The sequence below is a fragment of the Vipera berus genome, assembly GCF_964194415.1.
Source record: "Vipera berus genome assembly, chromosome: 4".
Lineage (NCBI taxonomy): Eukaryota > Metazoa > Chordata > Lepidosauria > Squamata > Viperidae > Vipera > Vipera berus.
In genome coordinates, this window is record NC_138206.1 from 20,770,906 (window position 1) to 20,792,436 (window position 21,531).

The 21,531-nt window shown below is 35.8% G+C and overlaps 2 protein-coding genes across 19 annotated transcripts in view; one reads left to right on the plus strand and one right to left on the minus strand.

Moving 5' to 3' along the window:
* Window positions 1-21,531, plus strand: part of MPHOSPH8 (M-phase phosphoprotein 8) — a 38,353-nt gene that overhangs the window by 14,472 nt on the left and 2,350 nt on the right. The window contains exons 9-15 of one of the 4 annotated variants that reach the window (XR_014026457.1): window positions 2,788-2,874; window positions 3,733-3,887; window positions 5,347-5,501; window positions 6,242-6,369; window positions 8,032-8,088; window positions 8,591-8,674; window positions 8,992-9,087. Coding sequence is in view for 3 of the 4 variants with exons in the window: in XM_081327917.1 (XP_081184043.1) it covers window positions 2,788-2,874; window positions 3,733-3,887; window positions 5,347-5,501; window positions 6,242-6,369; window positions 8,032-8,088; window positions 8,591-8,674; window positions 8,992-9,033 (708 nt within the window). In the remaining variant the exon portion in view is untranslated. Of the gene's footprint in view, window positions 1-2,787; window positions 2,875-3,732; window positions 3,888-5,346; window positions 5,502-6,241; window positions 6,370-7,487; window positions 7,522-8,031; window positions 8,089-8,590; window positions 8,675-8,991; window positions 9,797-21,531 lie in introns of those variants that run through there. The other 3 variants (XM_081327917.1, XM_081327918.1, XM_081327919.1) reach the window with 3 other exon arrangements.
* The window catches only part of PSPC1 (paraspeckle component 1), a 61,231-nt gene continuing 51,294 nt past the window's right edge, over window positions 11,595-21,531 (minus strand). For 2 of the 15 annotated variants that reach the window (XR_014026463.1, XR_014026471.1), the window contains 5 exons: window positions 21,120-21,333; window positions 16,110-16,219; window positions 13,677-13,752; window positions 12,597-12,729; window positions 11,595-11,790 (listed from right to left, as the gene is read on the minus strand). The gene's annotated coding sequence lies outside the window, so the exon portion shown is untranslated. Of the gene's footprint in view, window positions 11,791-12,596; window positions 12,735-13,676; window positions 13,753-16,109; window positions 17,641-19,201; window positions 19,304-21,119; window positions 21,334-21,531 lie in introns of those variants that run through there. The other 13 variants (XR_014026458.1, XR_014026465.1, XR_014026469.1 and 10 more) reach the window with 11 other exon arrangements.

The window sequence follows — 21,531 nt, forward strand, 5'->3', positions numbered from 1 at the left end:
ACTATTAAGTTGTATACTTTCTGCAATATTTACCTTTTTAACAGAATAACAGAGTTAGAAGGGATCTCTTCTAGTCCAACCCCTGTTCAAGCAGGATACTTTTCAGACAAGTGATTGTCCAATCTCTTCCTAAAAATCTCCAGTGATGGAGCACCCAAAACGTCTGAGGGCAAACCATTCCATTGATTAATTGTTCTAAGTTTTCTTAAATTTGACTGCTTTATCAAGAAACTACGTAGTACCATGCTACTTTACACTAAGAGCCCTGGTGGCGCAGTGGTTAGAATGCAGTACTGCAGGCTACTTCTGCTGACTCCTGACTTCCAGCAGTTTGGTAGCTCGAGTCTCACCGACTGAAGGTTAACACAGCCTTCCATCCTTCCGAGTTTGGTAAAATGTTGGGGGCAAATGCTGACTCCGTAAACGGCTTAGAGAGGGCTGTAAAGTGTAAAGTACTGAAGTGGTATATAGGTCTATGTTCTATTGCTATTGCTACTAAATCATGACTTTAAGAAGTGTGAAATATAAATAAATAATCATACCTTTCTGTACTGTTCATATTTGCTAGCAGCAGTTCCCTCTCTCCATTTTTAGACTACATTCTTTACCAATCCAAGTAGACCTGAATAAGAAGCTTGAGATTAAATTTGGGATCTTCTACATGCAACATCAGAGATTCATTAAATGACAGTGTTCTCTTCATCTTGAAAACATTAACATTGTATAGAAAATATAAAAATAAGGAGGTAGAGATTTACTTGATCTTTTTCAGCCAACATTTACTTTACCATAGTTGATCAGTAATTTATTTTACCAGCTAACAATACATTTTTGTATTATTTGAAGTACTTGCTACACAAATGCATGCTTATTCCTTGAATTGCTGATTCTAATATTTGCACATTTGTTTATTTTTTTAAGGAAAAACATTCCTTTTTAAAGAAATGAATGTTAGAACATATTTATTTATAGTACAAGTAGTCCTTGATTAATGACTGATCATTTAACAATTCAAAGCTACCGTGACCTGAGAAAGAGATTTATGATCTGTCCTCACAAGTTACATCCATCAAACCACCCTTACAGGGATCTTGAAGACCTTCTAGTCCAATCCCCTGCTCAGGCAGGAAATCCTATACCCTACCTTATTCAGACAAATAGTTATCCAATCTCTTCTTAAAAACTTCCAGTGTTGGAGCATTCAAAACTTCTGGAGGCAAGTTGTTCCACTGGTTAATTGTTCTAACTGTCAGAAAATTTCTCCTTAGTTCTAGGTTGCTTCTCTCCTTGATTAGTTTCCATCCATTGCCTCTTGTCCTGCCTTCAAGTACTTTGGAGAATAGCTTGACTCCCTCTTCACTGTGGCAACCCCTGAGATATTGGAACACAGCTATCATGTCACCCCTCTTCCTTCTCTTCATTAGACTTGACATACCCAATTCCAGCAACTGTTCTTTATATGTTTTAGCCTCCAGTCCCTTAATTATCTTTATGGCTCTTCTCTGCACTCTTTCTAGACTCTCAACATCTTTTTTCCATTGTGGTGACCAAAACTGGATGCATTATTCCAAGTGTGGTTTATCAAGGCATTGTAAAGTGGTCACGTGATCTTGATTCTGTCCCTCTGTTAATGCAGCCTAGCACTGTGTTGAGTTTTTTGGCAGCTTTAGCACACTGCTGGCTCATATTTAATTGATTGTCCACTAGGATGCCAAGACCCCTCTCGCAGTTGCTACTATTGAGCAAGGTACCACCTATACTATACCTATGCATTTGGTTTTTCTTGCCTAAATGTAGAACCTTACTTTTTTCACCATTGAACTTCACTTTGTCAAATAGCGCCCAATGTTCAAGTCTGTCAAGATCCTTCTGCATCTTATGCCTATCTTGTGGAGTCACACAATTATAATTCGTAAGGCTTGGCAACCAGCTGACATTTAAAACCAGTTGCATCATCCTGTGATAATGAGATCATAATTTTCAACCAGCCAGTATCAGACAAGAAATAGCAATTGGGGAAGCTGGATTCCCTTAACAACCATGCAATTCGCAAAACGGCTATGGTGATTTGCTCAACCACAATAAAAATAGTCATAAAATTGGGTCCAGTCATGTGATGACTTGCTTAGCAATCAAAATTCTGGTCCCAAATGTGGTCCTAAGTTGATGCCTACCTGTAGTTCTAGTGCTAAGCAATTTAGTAGATCAGCGGTCCCCAAACCTTATGGCTGGGGGAAAAGGGAAATTGGGATGCATGAGTGGCAGGCCAGCGGGCACTTGCAGCCCGACTTGCACAAGTAGCAGGCCAGCGCGTACATGCACAAGGGCCCACTGGTCAGCCATTCACATGGCCCAGGGGTTGGGGACCCTTTATCTAGATAGCATTGCTGCAAAGAAAGAGGTGCTCCTTTTACAAATAGGAAAGGAATTGCTGGTCACCTTGAGTTCTACTTTGAAAGAAAATGCATATATATATATATCTAACAATATTTTCAATATGTAATGACTGGCTTGCAATCCTAAATTATGTTTTTAAGTAACATACATGAGAATTCGTCACGGGTTTAGTATAATAAATAAAACTATATAGCAGCAAATCTGCTGACCTTGCATTTTTATTTATTTATTCTTGATGGAAAAATAAATAGAAAAGAAAATCAGAAGTCTTGTATCACCAATCATAGTATAAGTTTGCTTTAATCTTTATATCGATCTTCGATTATTTTCATTTTATCTATGTTCTCTTAGGTTTGAAATATTCATGTATGAATCATTTTGTTTTTGTAGAACAATCTAACTACGGCAGCCCTTCTCTTGGAAGCTGGTGCACATGTGAATGTGCAGCAAAAGAATGGTGAAACTGCATTAATGAAGGTATTTGTTGTTAACTTGAGTAAACTTGAACAATGGTAAATCAGGATATATTTTCTTCTAGACAAGTTATTTTCTGTAAAACTTCTAATACAGAAATCACGAATTAAATAAGATTTACGCCTACATACTGATTCATAAGTACAAGAAATATTCATATTTGGGGTAAAACAAATATGATAATGAACTATAATGTTATAAAACCATTATGTGTTGAAGATAACTCAGCATTTATTGCTAGATTACAGACTTGCATGCTATACTGAGTTAATGTTTAATAACTTAAGCTCAGATCTGAGGGAATTGATCCTGTATGTGATCTCACTTATGGACAGTTGAATGTGGGAGAAGGTGGTCCCTCAGAAAACCTGGTCTGGAAATGTATAGAGCAGGGGTCCCCAAACCCCAGTCTTTGGACCAGTACCAGGCCACAACGTGCCAGCAACCAGTCTGCATAAACAAGCAAAGCTCCATCTGCGGGATGCAGGCAGCACACAAAACCACACCCCCTCCGATCCACAGAAAAACCTCTCTCCACGTAACCGGTCCCTGGTTCCCAAAAGGTTGGGGTCCTCTGGTGTAGAGCCTTTTAAAGAAGACAACCAGCATGTTGTAGCACACCCAGAAGCCAATTGGCCACCAGGGCAGCTCCTAGAGCGAAGGGTTTGTCCCAGGTATATCAGGATGTAACCATTTTTGCCTAGGCCCCTGCATTTTGTATTACTGTAGCCACTGAATTATTTCCAGGCCCAGCACTACACAGTAAATCTATGAAATCCAGTGCTACTAGCATCTGCCCCAAAATATGTATGTCCTTTAACTGCGTTTTCATAATATCTCTTGGTAAACTCTCACATGTAGGCTTGTAAGAGAGGAAATTACGATATCGTCCGTCTAATGATTGAAAATGGAGCTGATTGCAATATTTCATCAAAGCATCAGAGCAATGCTCTTCACTTTGCCAAACAGTGTAATAATTTATCAGTGTCCGAACTCCTCAGGAGTCATTTGGCTACGTAAGTCCTTGCATTGGAGGTGGTTCAATTTCCTTAGTGAATAGGGGAATGTTGATGTCAGATTTTTTTAAATTGGAAAATTATATTTCTTAAACATTTTAATATAATACTTAATTAGATGACTCTTTGCATGCTTATTTTACTGTTAGCATTTAGGAGGATGTTGCCTTTATTAATAGTTTCATTCTGTGAGGGATTTTTAGGCCTCTAACATGAGTTCTTAGGATTCAAGTTGAAGGATTTTTAAAGTTGTTTTATGTAAGCCAAAACTTGGATTATATTTCAAACCCAGAAAATCCTAAAATTATTTTTTATTTTTTATTTATATTTGCTTTAGTACTTTTTTCTTGTGAATGAATATATTTTATGTATCTTCTTATAAATTTAATAAGTAATAATAAATATGTAATAAACTATTTTGATTTTTTATAATTACTGTTAGGACATTTTATCTAGGCTTTGCTCATTTATATGAATAACTTTTTTTTCATAAAGCCTATTTAATTTTTAAAATCTTGATTTAATTGGTATATTTATAGTGGTTAATATATTTACATAATGCAATGAGTGTTGGCACTTTACAAAATTAAAATACAATTATGCCAACTAAACAATAAATACAATACACTACAACAAAAATATCATATTAACAATATCTAAAATGAAAACTAACTCCATCCATGCATTCTCTGTGGAATTCAGCTTTGATAGGTTAAATCCAGAGCCTCAGTGGGCAGGGTAATTAGCAATCTGCTTAATCATGACATGATTCAGATATATTCAGTTGCTGGAAGACAAAGAATGGGCTTTGACATTGAAAAAACTAAGAGGGATATAAGGAATCTGCAGGGTGGGGGAAAAGAATTTTGCTTATCTGCTGTGTAGAGAAGAAGCTACTATGCAGAAAAAGTTCTTTAAAAATGAATTAGTGGGGCTGTTTGAGGGAGGCACATTTATTGTAGTCATCTTTATTTAATTTTAAATTTTTTTTGCTCATTGCTTTTGTGTATTTATATTTAATATTATTTTTATAACAGGTAAAATGAAAGAAACAGACTTGGCTTATAAAAATCTCTTATTTCCTCCCTTTGAATAGATAATCTATTTGTTTTCAGTGCAAGGTATCAACAAAATTAGAACAAGGCCTTTGAGGGCAGAAGTTTTAGAGTTTGGGGAAATAAACGTAATACAAATATTCACCACTATTGCTATGGAATTCAGTTCTAAATATTGAATCCAGAAGTAGATTGGATTTACAGTAGTGGTCTTGAGAGGTAGGAGGAAGGGCTGCTGCGCATTTTTTTTTTCTGACCTTTTACGTTCCTTCCATTTAATGATATTTTAGGGCCCTCTGTGAATAGAAGGTGGTCATCAACTGGCAAAATATTACTCATTGAAAATGAACTATGACCCCTTTTCTAATACAACAATTACACGTTTTAATTTTGCTTGATTTTAGGTTAACCCGAGTGGCAGAAGAGACAATCAGGGAATACTTTGAAGCCCGTCTTAATTTGATGGAGCCAATATTTGATATTGCATGTCATCTGCTTTGTGAGGGACCAGATTATTCTTCAGAATTCACCTATAAGGCCCCACAGAATGTGCCTGAAGGTTGTATTTGGAGACAAATTTGATCAGTGAAATGAAAATCCAGATATTTAAGGGTGTGATATCTACCCTATGAGCATCAACCAGTTCGGATATTTAAATAAATAAAACATGTCAAGCTAAAATATTCTACTAATGATAATAGATAGCATAGGTAAAGAAATAAAGTATTGAGATTGATAGATTTTATTGCTTTTTCTTTTTTTGAGAAAGTGAGACAATATAGTATATTTAATAGTTGTGTTAAGCTTATCTGAATCTTCCAAGTGCATAAAATTGCATTATGATAGAAAAAACAGGAAATAATTTTTCCAGAATTATAATCCTAAAAATTGGATTTACCAAAGTTAAAATATCTGACCGTATTTAACTTTACATTAAAATTGTATATTAATGAGTTCTTTATTTAATAATCCTACATACAGAATGTAAAAAGAAATTAGTCTTTTAAGATTCCCAAATCAGTTCATGTTTCTTTAAGCATTTACTTTCCAGATTATCTTTCTGAATCAAACGTAGGCATTTGTTATGAAAGAAGGGATCTGATTTGCAGCTGCATGGCTTAAGAAATTTGAAATACAATCAGTACAGCTGCTTTTTATTATTCAAGATATAATTCAAGCTGCCATCTATTTGTGTATTAGAAACTAGTTATAATTAATCACTTTTTTCATAGGGAGAGCGAGAGCTGTTCTTTATTCTTGTATGTTCTCACAAAGAAGTATTCATTGTTTTTGCCACAGGATCTGGGATTCTTTTATTCATTTTCCATGCAAACTTTTTGGGAAATGATGTCATTGCTCGACTCTGTGGACCATGCAGTGTGCAAGCTGTGGTTTTGAATGACAAATTCCAGCTGCCTGTGTTTTTGGTAATTTTTTCGTCTCTTTGGTTACTTATATCATCTTTAGAAATGTATAGTTTTTTATTTCTAAGAGTTAACAATTCATCCTTTTAACAGAGGAATGAAGCCTCATTTTAAACTGAATCTTATGTTATGGGGAATAGCTTCAGTTTTTTTGAAAATTTGGAAAAATCTGTGGTTGAGCTCATATTTTGCATACAAATATTCTCAGTTTCAATCCTTGATATCTCCTATTTGTTGTGAAGGATTTGCCTGTCTACTGCTTGGATATATAAATAGTTTAAACATGGTTTATTTCATATCTACAGTATCTTAAAATGGTTGTATCTACATTTATGGGCCCACTAATTGCTCAGCCATATTTCTTAAACAATAGAATAGCATCATATTCATTAGAGTTAATGTTTGAAAACTCTTGAGGCAGACCAAATATTCTTCAGCTCAAAGGCTACTCCATATTGTCCATGATAAAAAAGGCAACAGTGTACATTTTTAGCTATGAACTTTATTATTCCAAGAAGAATGTGTCAATCCTGCATTTTATATAGTACATCTTTCTTTGCTGAGGACCTAAAACAATATCAGAATGGGATATAGAAGATCATCAAAGTTAAATAATTGTACTTCTTATTGGTCAAAATATATAGTTGTATCTATACTTTTGGTAAATATTGGTGAGTTGCACTAGCAGCTCTTTTTCTCCCCATCAAATACCAAACACGCATATTTGTGCACATCTGCCCATCACTTAGATTCAATCTTTTTATACACAGCAATTATTTATTGTGTTTGTCCCAGCATTCCTTGCTACTTTTTTGCACATAACAGGCAGTAAGTAGCCCGTTATTTAACTATTACATAAGCCCTAGATTCCACCTTAAGGCTATAAGCTATAGCTTTCTTTCCAACTTCATACTTTATCATTGCTTCCCTTCTCATTTTCATTTAGTTTAATAGCTAGTAACAATTTTCAACATATTTGAAAGCTTGCATATTATTTAATTGACTAGAATAGATTTACTACCCCTTTTTTGCTGACTAGCTTAACTGTAAATGTTTCCTTCCTATTAATTAAAAAAAGGTCTCTAAAATACATAAAGAGTCTTTTGGTTTACCTTTAACAGGTCTTGCAGAGATGCTAGTGTGATAGTAGATGGCAGTTTCATTTAGCTAAGTACAGTTAAATATGCTATAAAATACTTGTGTGTGGAATAGACAGAATACACTTTAGAGCAGGGATGGGCAAACTGGCTCCTTGGGCAAATTTTGCCCTGCCTTTGGCCTAATTTCAGAATCTCTGTGCAAGAAAGTTCTGCTGTCTGTCCCTCTCCTGCAACTGGGAGACACAGAGGAGGAGGGAGAGGTCTGCAAGAGGAGGGTGATCAGAGAGCAAATGGGTATTCCCATTGCTCTTGGCTTTTGGCTCTGGCCCTGCTTACTGCTTGCTTCAGTCCCACCTACAATATGGCCTGCAAGAGGCGGGGTAGATTGCCCACTCCTGCTTTAGAAGCTTTGCAAGGGATTTGTGAATGAAAGATAAGCAAGAAACAGTCGAAAGAATGTTCTGCCTTCAGGCAGTACTTGAAGGTGCCTCTGGTACCTGTTATTTGGCTCCGAGTATAGAGAGGTACCCTTTGCCTTCATCTCATCCTTTCCCCTCCCTCCCAGCCCAACAGAGCCTGCCATCCTGCCCAGACAGAGCAGCTTATCCAGAAGATCTTACAGGTGAGTGGCTAGGCTAATACCTGTTAGGGCATTCATGCCAGTCTTATCCAGCCATATGCTCTCCTTACCCTTGGGCTTATTTTACTGGGAGTTACACGTACATTTCCTCTATTAGTCTCTGCCCATGCCAAACCTCACTTCCAACCATCTTAAGGTGGTTTCCAGTGATTAAAAATACTAAGACAAGGCTTACTGGATTATATTAAAAGTTCATGTAGACTAGTGCTTTAAAAACCTGTTTCAAGATTACTATATGCTTCTTTTCCTGTTCCTTATTTTTTATATCTGCCTCCTAGAAGTTGCATGTGCTTTTAGTTGTGCTGTAGTTTTTATGGTTGGCATTAGGTCTTTTGCCATGCAAGTCGGTAACAGGCTTAGTTGGTGAACAAGGGTTAACATGGATTAAAAGGGGTTGTTGTTTTTTTATATATATATTTTGCCTGGCTTAAGAGAGATGTTGTATCTGTGCAATGAATTCAGTTGTTTTTCCTCTTTATTTTAGGATAGTCATTTTATTTATTCCTTCAGTCCTATTCAAGGCCTTAACAAGCTCTTCATACGTTTAGCAGAAGTTCCAATGGCAAAGGTGAGCACTGCAAATGAAGGGCATTATTCAAATGAATATATTAAAATTCCAAGGCAATTTTGCGCTTACTAAAATGTTATGAAATGCCTAATGTAAGCCAAATTCTGACTCTTTTATAAAACACTTTATAAAGAGTGGCTTTTCTAAAATGTCTTTTCATATGAAAATGTGTACAAACATGCCTCTAAAATATATTGAATGTATGAAATGCTCTATTTTATGAGATACTATTACACTGTGAATTTATTAATATGCTCTTATGGATTTCACACTTTTGAGATGGAAAGATTTTGTCAGTGACTCTTTGTTCCTTACAGGTTAAACTGCTGATAGCTGCCTATAGAGTGCAATTACAATGACTTAATGAATGATGCAATTTTATTGGACTCTTTTCCTCATTTGAGTCTCAAGAAGTATGGAATTCCTGGTACATTCAGTGTTGTTTAATCTCACTTTGTTTTGTTTGAATGATATTTACATGTGAATCTTCCCGTATGTAGCAAATACACTGCTTTAAAAAATTGTGAGATTTATTTTGTAGACATAGCTGTATTTGTGTCAATGATTGTAATTCAGTTTGTAAGGCTCAGCCCAACATTTCCACAATGTGGAATGATAAACTTTTTAAGAGCAAGTATCTTGGTTGTGTATAAATGCTCACATTTTGCCCTGATTTTGATGTTTACATTCAAGTTTTTTTTAAAAAAAAGAAAAAACAGCTATAAATTTCTATTGTTACAAAAAAGGCATTTCTACTTAATAAAGAACTTCTGTGACTAATTTATCTGAGCAGAAGTTTAATATAAGAGAAATTTAGGATGGGTCATTTAGAAAGTATGGAACAAAATTTGTACCTAGAGATACCGTAATGTAATAATGGTAGTGTTTTCTTCTTTAGGTTTAATAGGTACAGGAAAAAATAGTTTTTCAGATACATTTGAGCTATTTTTTTAAGGTGGATTATATTTATAGATTTATGCTGAACTCCATCCACGCAATGCTCCCCAAATGATTAAACTATTACCCTGATCTAATCTACTACATTGGTTCTAAGATAAAACTGTAAGATGTGCATAAATCCCTTTTGTGTGTAAAAATTAAACTTTTGGTAGTCAAACTTCAGCTTACATCTGCTATTTATTTTTAGTGTCACAGCATCAAAATAGCTAATAGAAAGATTAAATTAAATACTAGTATATTTAATCTTAAACTGCTAAATGGCAACGTAACTGTTAAGGTCACTATTGGGCATATCAGCAGATCTCCATGTCACAAAGCACTTCAGGGGAAGAACAATGCCATTCTGAATACCAGGGTTATTTATTGAATTGCCACATTATTTACTGACAAATTGCAACTCCATCTCTGTAGTATTTGAGCTTGTTTGACCTTATCCAAACCTTCATAACTCCAAAGACAAAAGTTCAAGATTTCCAAATATTAGTTTTCCCAATGGTTTCATGCATTTATAAACATTAGGTGGGAACATTGACTCAATTGTAGTAGTCATGGATAAAAGCCGTCCTCTCCATATCCACTAAAGAACTATTGTCAGAACCCATTTCCTCAGGGGGTGGTGGTTGATAATGTCCCTTTCTGGGTTCTTTCTGTGGGTCCTGTCATTCTCCTAAGGGGGAGGCCTTTTGTGATGCCTTTCTCCTTTTGCTTATCTACAATGTATCCCCTCTGCCTTTTCTATCTGCTTGCTCTTTGAGTTGTTTTCCCTTGATGTCAACTTGGGGTGAGAAAGGAATGTGCCTCTGGCTTCTCTCTCACTGCAAAAGAAAAAGGTGTGAAGACCCAACAGCATCTTCCCAGGCAGGCATGGGAACAGACTTCGTTCCCACACTGGACTTAAAACCGGGGGATTGGCTCGTTTGAACTGACCGGATGAACTCTTGGGATGGGGTTTACTTGAGCCCCCATTTAACCTATTGATTTGAGCGGAAAACCCTCAGATCCTGCCTTCTATCTGCTTCTCCTAATAAAAGTTCCTTTTGGAATGAAACTCTTCCAAGAGTCCTGCTTTTTTGGGGTGAGGTTTTGAAGCGGGTCCTTACAACTATATAGAACCACTATTATTTAGCACCCTAACCTTTGCTGGTCGTCCAGAAAAAAAAATCTGTTTGATGGTACTGAGTGTCCTACCCACCAGCCCTCCACTCCACAGGTCCTGATGCTCATTCACAAGACTAACTAGAATTGTTTCAGTCCTACAACTGGGCCTAACTGGGACCAGTTGAAATAATCAAGTTTTCTACGAGATACTCTATAATTGGTTCCCTAAAAAGGAAAAGTTGGAGACTGGTTGAAAGTCATCTATCAGCTAAACCAAGAAAAGGCACACCACTGCTTCTTTCCCTCTGAATCCAACTGGTCACCAGCTAGTCACCCAAAAGAACCAGGAGAATGCAAACCAAGCCCACAGACGGGACTGCTTGAAGTAAATGAACATTATCCACTAATTTGGATTCTGCATATGAATTGTACATTATTGTTACTGTTGTATGGCTCCAAGTTTTTGTACATACAGTAACCAAAAGAAAAAAAATAACACCAGCACTGGCGGGGCAAGCTACTGAATTTAAACAGGGAGCAAATCCCACACAAGCACTGATTAGGTTACCTAGTTAAGTAATGAAACATCTGCAAGCAAATAACCAAGCACAGCACCAAGGAGAGATGGAGATCCTTGTACTAGCATAAACCTATTCCTTTAAGGCTGGCTCTTTGTTGGATACTGTAATTTTGGGAGCTAGGGACACACAAGGCAGTAATTTGTGACTAAAATGGAAAAAGTAATTACATTCTTCCAAGGCTACTCTTATAATGGGATTTGTAAAATGTGAGTTATATAGAAATCACAATTTTAATGCTGACATATAAAATAAGAAAAAATGAAAAAGTAGCAAGCAAAAACTAATTTTGGAACCATTTAATGACTGAAAGTTTACATAGTTTTCATATTCATGTTCAAGCAGTGTTCTTATGCAGATAGAGTTTTCCTCTTCAGTTTCACAGGAGCAATAGACTTAATCGAGGAGCTTGGGGCTCTTACGTTTCGCGACAGATTCTTCAAGCAAAAGGTGAATGAAGTTTTGAAGCTGTACTCCGACCTTTTAAAAAAAATAGTCCAAATAAAATATAACTACGAATAACCTCTAATTTGATTACCTCTTCAGTAATTTTGTTCTGATGAGTATGTACTTTGATTGAGTACTTGAAGTGGTTTGAGAAATATTTTGTGTGCAGTGCCTAGACATTTGTTTAGTCCATTACAACTTGCAGAAACATAAAGTGATTATTAATAAACGTAAAACTGTAATTGGAACATGTACTTTAGGGCTACTCTCTTTCATGTGGTTAGAGATGATATTCCAAAATGTATTATCTCTGATCTTGGAAATCTGAATCAATTAGAGAGCTTTCTGCGCATTTTTTTAAATTTTTCAGTAGGTTCCTGCCCCCCCCCCCCCCGAAAGATTTCATGAATTGCAGACAGCCTTTACTCTTAGGTAATTTAAAATATTCAATTATGGAGTACTACCCTGCTTCTAAGACCCAAAATTTCAAGTTACAAGGTTACCAAGGAACATGTTAAAAGAGGCAGAGGAAGACTGTTGTATAAATAACTCACAGTTGATGGGAGAGAGAAAAAATTATACAAGGGTTATAAAGCAGTAGAACAACAATGAAATTGCTGTTCTAGCATCTGGGTTCATCAGACCAGGGGTTCCTCCAATATTTATTCCTTCCTCAGCCTGGTTTGGCCACATTTCCCAATATCCCTATTCAAGTAGCAAATTTCTCCTTAAATGCCATACTTCTTTTAAACATTGTTACATGGAAAACCACTCTTAATGGGGAGAAAATGACTGGCATTTTTATGTTATAGAAATCTCATTCCAAACTGAATAGTTACTTTGAAATTTAAAATGGTGTCCTTGTTTTATTCCTGTCCCCTTTATGGTTACCGTTCTCAGAGGATTCTTCCTTTTTGTCAATACAATCCTGAGATCATAGTTGCTTGCTTAACTCTGCATGATGCAACTGTCCTGAAAAACATTCAAGATGTTACATTTCAACCATGATAACCTTTATAAATCTGATGGGATCTGGTCTTGTGGATGTTTGGCTGGGGGGCGGGGGGGGGGGAGAATAATTCCATTCCTTTTTATTTGGCTTAGTCCTGATGGTGCTGTTGGAAGGATTACTCTCTACTGTTAAAACTCAGAAATGCACACCAAAATTAATATTACATTAAAGCTTTCATCTTCTCCCTCATCTTGTTCATGAAACTGCTAAGGAATTAAGAACTTCCCAGGGAACGTCATCAGTACATTGAGATTCCTAAATCTACTGCACCATGTTATCTAACATCAAAAAAGTGACTGAATAGATTGAGATGAGGAAGAAGTTAAAATAAAATCTAGGCCAAATGGAGGTGATGTTATTAAATAGGAAACTATATTAAGTTGAAGTTTAGTTGCTTTGAAAGAGGCTTCAATGAAATATACTGATAGCTGAAGTATGCTCCTACATTCTCAGTATTCCAGTAAATATAAAAATAATTTAAAGGATTACAAACTTGCCCCAAATACTCCCTTATTTATTAAATTTCTATGCTGTCGATCTCCCCTACAAGATAACAGGGCTTCCTTCCAGGTGTATATGCAGGATATGGTTAAAAAAGTCAAGATGGAAGCAACAATGGTACAAGTGAAGCTATTCCTTATGGGTCACGTGAGTAACCCGTGTAAAAAAACAGTGCCATTTGCACCATTGGTGGTCATTTTGACTTTTCTGATGCCTTCCCTGTTTCCCAATGGACCCCAATAAATTATAATGGGTCTATTCTGTCATTCAGCTGTTCACCCTTACCTGTAAGGAGTAAATAGCAGCTTTCTACAGGAAAACAATTGCTTCTGGGCGTAAATTGAGCATCAAGAAGCTTCTATATACCATTGGTTATTAAGAGATTTAAAGAGAAGACAAAAGATACCTGAAATATTATAAAGAATTCATCTTTCCCAGGTGATTTTGCATCTTCAGCCATACTTCAGAATCTTAACAGCTTCCTAGAAAGAGATATTTAATTACAGCTGGTTAAATAAAGTATTCTCATCATACATTGTTGACTAAACACGCTTTACTGTAATCTTCAGTTATTTCTCAAAGTTCATCTAAGCACTATCTATTGCAAAGGAAATTAATTCTTCTGGGTGGAGGGGTATACAAATTTATGTAAAACTGAAAACCTATTTCTATCCCAAATAAAAATATAGTTTTTTCTCTTCTAAATACTAGGACTTCAACAGTGCAAAATAGGATTGCATTAAAATATTCAAAAATAGGATTATATAAAGTTGGAAGACAAATAAAAAGTAGCATTTTATATTGTAATAGTGCTCTTCTTCTAATAATAAATGGTTAGAAAATAAGATTACAGTTAAAACATCACACTGAATTTGGTTTAGTATGCTGAATATGGAAGCTGACTGGGAGTGACCAGGGCTGTAGGAAATACTGGAATTTCTAAAACAATAGTTGTGTAATGCTGCCAAGAAAATTGCCTAGTTGCAATTGTCAATAACTGAGCTCAACTCAAGGGTCTCTTTAAAAAGCTCTGTGTATTCTGTTCAAAGCCATATAGACTATAGAATTTAATAAGCTAGTTCTGCATTTTATTGCAAACAGAAGTTTGAAAATGTACGGGAAAGAATAGTGATCATTGGGCCAGAAAGCAGGACGCTGCCCAGATACAACACTAGCAAAAGCAGAATTCAGTAAAATAATTGAATATATATCTAATTTAAATGCAATCATCTATTAAGTACTGAATCCAACTTTTCTAACCACAGAATCAATGTTTAAGTAATACATATAGTCCCAATTCAAGTAATACTAGCTTCCTTCACTTTCGAGTCTTTCACTTCACTTCTTTTACAACCACAATCTTTGGATTTTAATTTCCAGTCCAGAGTACAATTAGGAATTTCACTTTCAAATAACATTCACAATTAAAGCAATGTTATTAGATTAAAAAAATTGAATAAACAGATTTTGTAATTTAAATAGAAAACTAAATTTGTTTTATGAAACTCTTAAAATTACTATTTTAGACTAAGTATAGTAAATATTTAGATTTTTAATTTAATATTAATTGGTAAAATTATGAACAAAGATCCGTTAGTCATTAAACAATTTTTAAGATTTTACTCTGAAACGTTGGGTACAGCCTATGATGTCAATATTTTAAAATACCAATCTAAACACAAATAAAGTAATCAAAGCTGTGAGCTCCACTTTAAAAAGCAGCAGGATCACTACACAGAAATCAAATCTGAGGTCTTTAATCTGCGTCAGTATCAAAGAGGGCTCTTTGGCTTCAGCAAATATTAGCCCCAGCTTAAGGATAAAGTGCAGTTACCATTAGCAAAGTAACTACAAATCTCAAGAGTCTGTTCATTCAGAGCAACACATGAGCTACTGCATTAAAAAGTATTCCCTCCCCCGACACTGTATGTGTTCATGAGTGCATGCTATGTACATATGTAACTGTGCAACTCCCAATATAACAGACGGATAAATTTTTCACTGTGATCTGGTGCCGGGACCAAATACCACTCACTGTCTGAAAAATGCTGTCACGTACTTAGTGTTGGATTTGTTCAGTTGAGTATCCAGCAAATCAAAGTAAGATAAACATGTCCTTGATTCATAACTGATAAGTTATGTAATCACATACTGCTCTATCTTTTTTCAGTTTAAAAATAATGCAACCCATTGTAATTGTAAGGAATTGGAGGCTGGAGGTAACGTCGAGTTATTTAATTTTGCTTACAATGGGGTTCCAACAATCCTATCCAATAAGCCTGGGAGACTCAGTTAAAAGAGGAAAACCAAGACAATAACCAATCTACAGTTCACAAAGTTTCTTCAATGCAATCTGTATAATGCTTAATTGCTAATCCAGATACAATATTAAATTAAGGCAAGTGCATTTTTAATTATTTCTGCTATTTTATATATTCAATTTTTTAAATTGCATTTATAATTTACAGGTTGTTTTTATTAAAATTTCATAAATAGCACTGATGATCTGATACTGCATTGGGGTTAGAAAACCCAGCTGAGGAATGCTTAATTCACATCTTTCCTTAACCATAAATGATAAAAACTATGACCAACTATAACAATCCCAGCTCCCTACATATGATATGCTAGTACATAGGTTCATAATGCAATCAGCAGAAAGCACATTTGGTGGTGTATTATATATTCAGCTTTTTTAAAAAAAGTTTGCAATATCACTCCATTTGATAGTGATCTCCAATATTCTAAATATACAGCCTCTTCCTCATGTCAGGATTCACATTTGGGAAGCTATCTGGCATCCTTTTGCATTCTTATATCAATCCATTAAAATTGTTACCTTTTACGTGTAGCATTTCAAGCAACTGTATCCCCATTATGTCCTTTCCCGTCCACACTTTCAACTTTATTTAAGGAGGATGGCGTATTTGACTTAAGTCAAAAGACTTGCTGAAAGAGAGATATAGTCTGTTGCATGGTATTCCCTTTTGGACCAAATCATTTGTTTTATGAAGAAAGGGAACAAAATTGATTGGACACATTTGTCATATTTCCACAATTTTCGAATACATGTAGATGACAATTTCTTTAATTTTATTGCAGCAGGTATTTTCACTTTCTGTCAAGGGTACTCTACAAAACATTCAAATTCTAACCCTTTTTTAAAAAAATAGTAAATGAGTATGCATAATATTACCTATTAAAGGTATTTCCATTCCAGTTCTACATAATATCCCCATCGCAGTACTCCCCTTTCAGGATTAGCAACAAGATTCAGAGATGCAAGATAGTGTTCAGAAACACCAAAAATGAGACGGAAGAGGAAATGAAACATATCTAAAACTAGCTTGCACCAATATCATTGATTTCTTGCAAACCAATGTAGTGTACTTCTACATGTCCGTACAATAGTTCTTATACTAACTTTGCTCTCACTTTTTCTATATTCCATTTTAGATTTCCCACAATTTTTTCCTCCTCTACTGAACCCTTTCACGCTTCCTTCTAGTATTTGTTTTCCAATTCAGTCCTCATTCAAATCTCTTTATATGCCCAACCATTGAGCATATTTCTCATATAATGGTTCATTTTTGTATTTTGTAAATACGTACATACCAGTTCCACACATGGTCATTCATTCTTGAGTCTTCAATGGCCTAATTACCTACTTTGTATTTCTTTTCTTGCCCCTACCCATCCATTCATATCGCCTAGCAGAACAATTTTTCTTTTGGATTGATTTTAGCGCAGAGTAAGTACATTTTTCTAACATTAACATGCAGCTATCACCAGTTTATGGATTCCTACTTGCATATATATATATATACAATTTGTTAATGTGTTAAAATGTGTTAAAATTTACACAAATATGAGCTGTCACCGGTGTGACTACTGCCTGTCGATGGCCTTCAGGTTAGGCTGACACAGGAAATAAAGATTGTTTGGGGCCTAGCAAGGTAATCTAAAAATAGTTAACAAGCATTTGACATATATCTCCCCTTGCTTATCAGCTAACAAAGCGAGAGAGAGCCTGTGGCCTAGAGGTGAAAACAACTGCCTAATGTGCAATCAGCCCAGGTTCGAATCTCAGAAGGGTATGGCTGACTGATGAAAACTAATAAGTTTGAAATGCATATCAGTCTCCCTTAATTCTTTGTTAGCAATTTAAAATTTACACACACACACACGTGTGTGTGTGTGTGTGTATGTATGTATGTATGTATGTATGTATGTATACGTTCACCACAATGTAAATCATATACATTCTTACTTTCTGACCTCCGGTTTAGCCTTTTCATTCATATTTAAACAGCACTTTACCCTTTGTAAGTATTACACCTTTTCTTTCACTTGCACTGATTTAAACACATTGCTTTTTCATTTATTTCTATGTTTGATTTTAGAACATCCCAAAGCAATTTACAGTAAACATAACAACTTTTTAAAAAAGATAAAAACAAAGTACCATATTTTCTGGCGTATAAGACGACTCGGCGTATAAGACGACCCCCGACTTTTGGGAAGATTTTCAAGATTTTTCATCTTATACACTGGAAAATACTTACATGCCAGTTGCCAAGTGTCCGACACAAGCCCGATTCAGACCCGTCTAATGCAGATGGTGCAAAGCCTCCCTTTTGAAGCCCAAAGGGGCTTTTCCTTCCACCCACCCTTTGGAATAAACGCAAGAGCTGCGTTCACATGACGCGCTCTTCCAGGCCAGACTCTGCAAACGGCACGCCAGAAGCCACAACCACCGCGGGAACTCCCCGCCTTTCGGCAGCCTGCACAGCTGAGTACAATCCGGCTTTGAGAGCACATTTGCAGACGGAGCAGCCGCACGTCTGGAGCCAAGCCCCGCCCAGGAGGCGGTCAGCCAGGCGGGACCAGAAGATGCACTGGAGAGCCGGGCTTGGGGCAGCCATGCCGAGGCCGGCTGGCGAGGGCCGCTGCGTGGTCTGCGGGTGAGAGGGGCGCCAGGCTGCCAGGTACCGCTGTCCAGACTGCTGGGAGAGATAACGGGTAGCAGGGCGCGCTCTGCTTATGCTCAGATGCCGCTTGGGGGAGGGGCTTCCTGCCGCTCCCAGGGTCTGGCATTTGCAAGGGGGAGGGGAAGGGGCTTAAGAGGCTCTTGGGGGTGGGAAGGGAGAGTCACGTTGGAGGGGGGACTGGACTAAGGAGGCTTGAAGTTGCTTTGCAAGAATGGGGACACTCAATTGATTTGTTTTTTTTCCCGGCGTATAAGACGACTGGGCGTATAAGACGACCCCCCCCAACTTTTGAGAAGAGTTTCAAGGGTTAAAAAGTCATCTTATACGCTGGAAAATACGGTAAAACAAAGTATCTCTGTATTGGTACCTTGTCATTTCACAATGCAGGCATCCTTCAAGACAGTCTAGTTGCATATAGTTGTGTATTATTGCCAGAAAGCAACAGGCAAGCTAATTCAAATTTGTATAATGTGTAATCAACTTATAACAGATGTTCAAGTTCAGAAGCAGGTTTTTGAATGTTTAACCAAAAGCAAGAAAAGCAAGTATGGCCCATGAGTCAGTATTATCTCCTTTCTTGGCCAATACACTGCATTAATCTTGCTTTGTAACACAGTTAACTTAGCAGATAATTTCAACTCAAGGTAACAGAACATATGCTGGACCAGTATTTTGCAACTAGAAGCTGGCTTTTATTTTGGACAGTTATTCTAATTAATTGAGTCAAAGGAAACACATGAATTTTATCTCAACATAATTTGTATTCTATAAGTAAAGAAGAACATAGTGGAATTCCAAATATTCAAAGCATCAGTAAAAATGTATGAGTAGCTAGTCAAAATTTCAGAAACAACATACACTAAACTCTTATTCCACAAAATGGCAGCTGCATTAGGCAAGGAGAAACATCTGACACAATGTTATATGAACCATAAATTACCTGAGATACCTGGATTAGGAGTTCCATTATAACAAGTACTTTATGCAGTCTCAAAGTTGTATTTGCAGATAACAGATTCAATTTAGTCACTGTTTAGTATTTCTAAATAAAGAAATGCTCTTTTACCATCAAGAACATTTCTATTTAAATAATTTATTTTTTTCTGCGATTTCTTTGAATTAAGTGGCCTTTATGTAGATTGGGGCAGTCTATCGATATTATTTATAATTAAATGTTAGTGTAAACACTTTTGTAAATTAGAAAATAATTTACTATTTTCAGTGTATATATAATCAAAAATAACATTGTTTTCATGTCATAAAGATGTATAAAACAAAGAAAACATTTTACCAATGCTTTACTGAAAACATGTATGAATACAAAAGCAGAGATTAGAAGTACCTATCTACAACTTAATAAAGCAAGGATATCCAGTAACAAAAATAGGACATAAGAAACTTCTGACTTAACAAGAACGTTTATGAGCCCAACCCACATGTTCAATAAGTACGGGTAGTCCTCAACTTACAACCACTATTGAACCCAAAATTTCTGTTGCTAAGCCAGACATTTAAGTGAGTTTTGCCCCATTTTACAATCTTTCTTGCCACAGTTAAATAACTCACTGCAGTTGTTAAGTTAGCAACACAGTTAAGTGCATCTGGCTTCCCCATTGACTCTGCTTGTCAAAAGGTTGCAAAAGGTGATCACATGACTCTGGGACACTGCAACTGTCATAAATATGAGTTGGTTGCCAAGCATCTGAATTTTGATCATGTGACCATGGGTGTGTGTGTGTGTGTGTGTGTGTGTGTGTGCTGCAACAGTAGTAAGTGTGAAAAACAATCATAAATCACTTTTTTCAATGTGGTTGTAACTTTGAACAGTCACTAAACAAATTGTTGTAAATCGAGGATTACCTGTAACAGGAAGACAGTTTAAGACCATAAGGCCGAATGGGAAATAAAATTCTACCCTAAACATTTCACTAATTCTATCTCCTGCCAGAACCACCTCCCCACCATTTTGCTCATTGTTCCTTAATGACACTCCAAATGAGCTTCTTTGGGACATGAAAATGAAGACAGCAGAAAACAGCATTACACAAATAGCAATCTCCAATTCTTGTCTCAATTCAGTGGGAAAATAAAAAACTTTCTGATATATCACACGTTTATAGCTATTGAATTTTTAAATAAAATAAAAGTGCTATTTATTCACAATACGTATTATGTACCATATGTGTTTTTCATGTTCAAATTTGTAAAAAAACACCATGAAATGTATTTTCTCTCCAAATGTGATAAATTGCATGTTGAAAGTAAACTGCATACTTTGGAAGAAAATCCCTCACATGGTGCCACTGGAATCAATCGCTTATCAGTAAAACACCTGATTTAGAAAATTAATTTAAACACATGATTTTTGCACTTCATGAACAACTGAAAGATCTAATTATATTTTGACATGAGCTAACACCTTCAGTACTGTATTTAAAATTATTGATATTGTATTTTATTTATAATATTTTGATAGATCTACATTTATAGAGCTGTAACAAAGGAATGAATCAAATGACACAATGCGCTAAGGGAACTTAATTTTCATACTCCCCTAAAAATGACCTTATATAATACAGGTGCAGTAGTTTTCCAACTGAGATGAGAATTAATTTAGAGATCAATCCTATAGGGTTATTATTGAAACAATTTGTAACAGTGCAAAGAAATGTCTCAGTCTTACAAAAATAGATAGGTGAATCCAACAATCCTTAATGACTTACAGAGAGGATAATTGTAGGGAAACAAATTATCTGACAGGGAAACAAAAAGCAAACTTTAAATCTTCCTATCAACATTTAAACAATTTTCCAAGCAGTAGAAATATTGGAAGTCTTTTTATGTCCATGGAATCTTACCTTTAATTTCAGCAGAAATTGGGATAAGCCTAATTCCACTTCCAAAACAGAGACAGCAGGTTTAAAAGTCTTTCTGGAGCTTTAACTTCTTAAGCCACGCCATACATGTGCAAGAATGTCAGGGAAAGGAGAGGCTGTTTGCCATTGCAGAGTTATGGATTAGTTTTTTTCATACTGTACTCCTATACTCTATAGTCCTCTGTTAAAAGAATATCTAATAAGAATAAATTTATGGTTTAATTCATAAGTATTTGAACATAGGATAATAGTATAAAAATATTGTATTTTGAGCTTTTCACTTAATATGCAAAGAAAGGAAAGTAACAGATTTGAGATACCAGTTTGAATACAAAGGATACATTAAAATATCTAATAAACTGATATGACAGAGAAACGTAAGTTATTGCACTGA